Source organism: Penaeus monodon, chromosome 32 (assembly GCF_015228065.2).
Source record: "Penaeus monodon isolate SGIC_2016 chromosome 32, NSTDA_Pmon_1, whole genome shotgun sequence".
NCBI classification, from domain to species: Eukaryota; Metazoa; Arthropoda; class Malacostraca; order Decapoda; family Penaeidae; genus Penaeus; species Penaeus monodon.
In genome coordinates, this window is record NC_051417.1 from 35,312,028 (window position 1) to 35,312,447 (window position 420).

The 420-nt window shown below is 35.0% G+C and overlaps 1 protein-coding gene across 1 annotated transcript in view; it reads left to right on the forward strand.

The window, feature by feature from the left end:
• The window catches only part of LOC119593653 (neuralized-like protein 4), a 43,428-nt gene that overhangs the window by 38,445 nt on the left and 4,563 nt on the right, over nucleotides 1-420 (forward strand). Inside the window, 1 exon segment of the mRNA XM_037942604.1 lies at nucleotides 3-96. Coding sequence (XP_037798532.1) covers nucleotides 3-96 — 94 coding nt within the window.

Here is a 420-nt window from a genome sequence, read left to right on the forward strand (position 1 = left end):
AGGCAATTTCTCGTTCTCAGCCAGATAGCAGCATGGTAAAGAATTGTGAATACCAAAACATGTGCTATCGTTTCAAGGCTTCATTAGCTCTACCAGGTAAGGTTTTGGGAAGAGAAAGATGTTAAGGGGGCTGGCAACTCTAGTTTAAAAAAAAAAGAAAAAAGAAATTGTATTTCAAAGATTTCACAATCTTTTTATACCATCTGCAAATCATCCCCAACCAATTTTTTGCTTTGTTGTGTTTGATGTCAATGTCTAGGGTGGTTTAAAGGAACAAGGTCATCTGCACCAAAAAGAGCCATTGCAATTTTGGATCAACTGCAGAGTAACAGTTATTTTACCTCTTTTTTTTCATCATCAAATGATGTTTTTAGTGTATTTAGATGTATTTGTACATATGGTAGCAACAAATCGCAATTG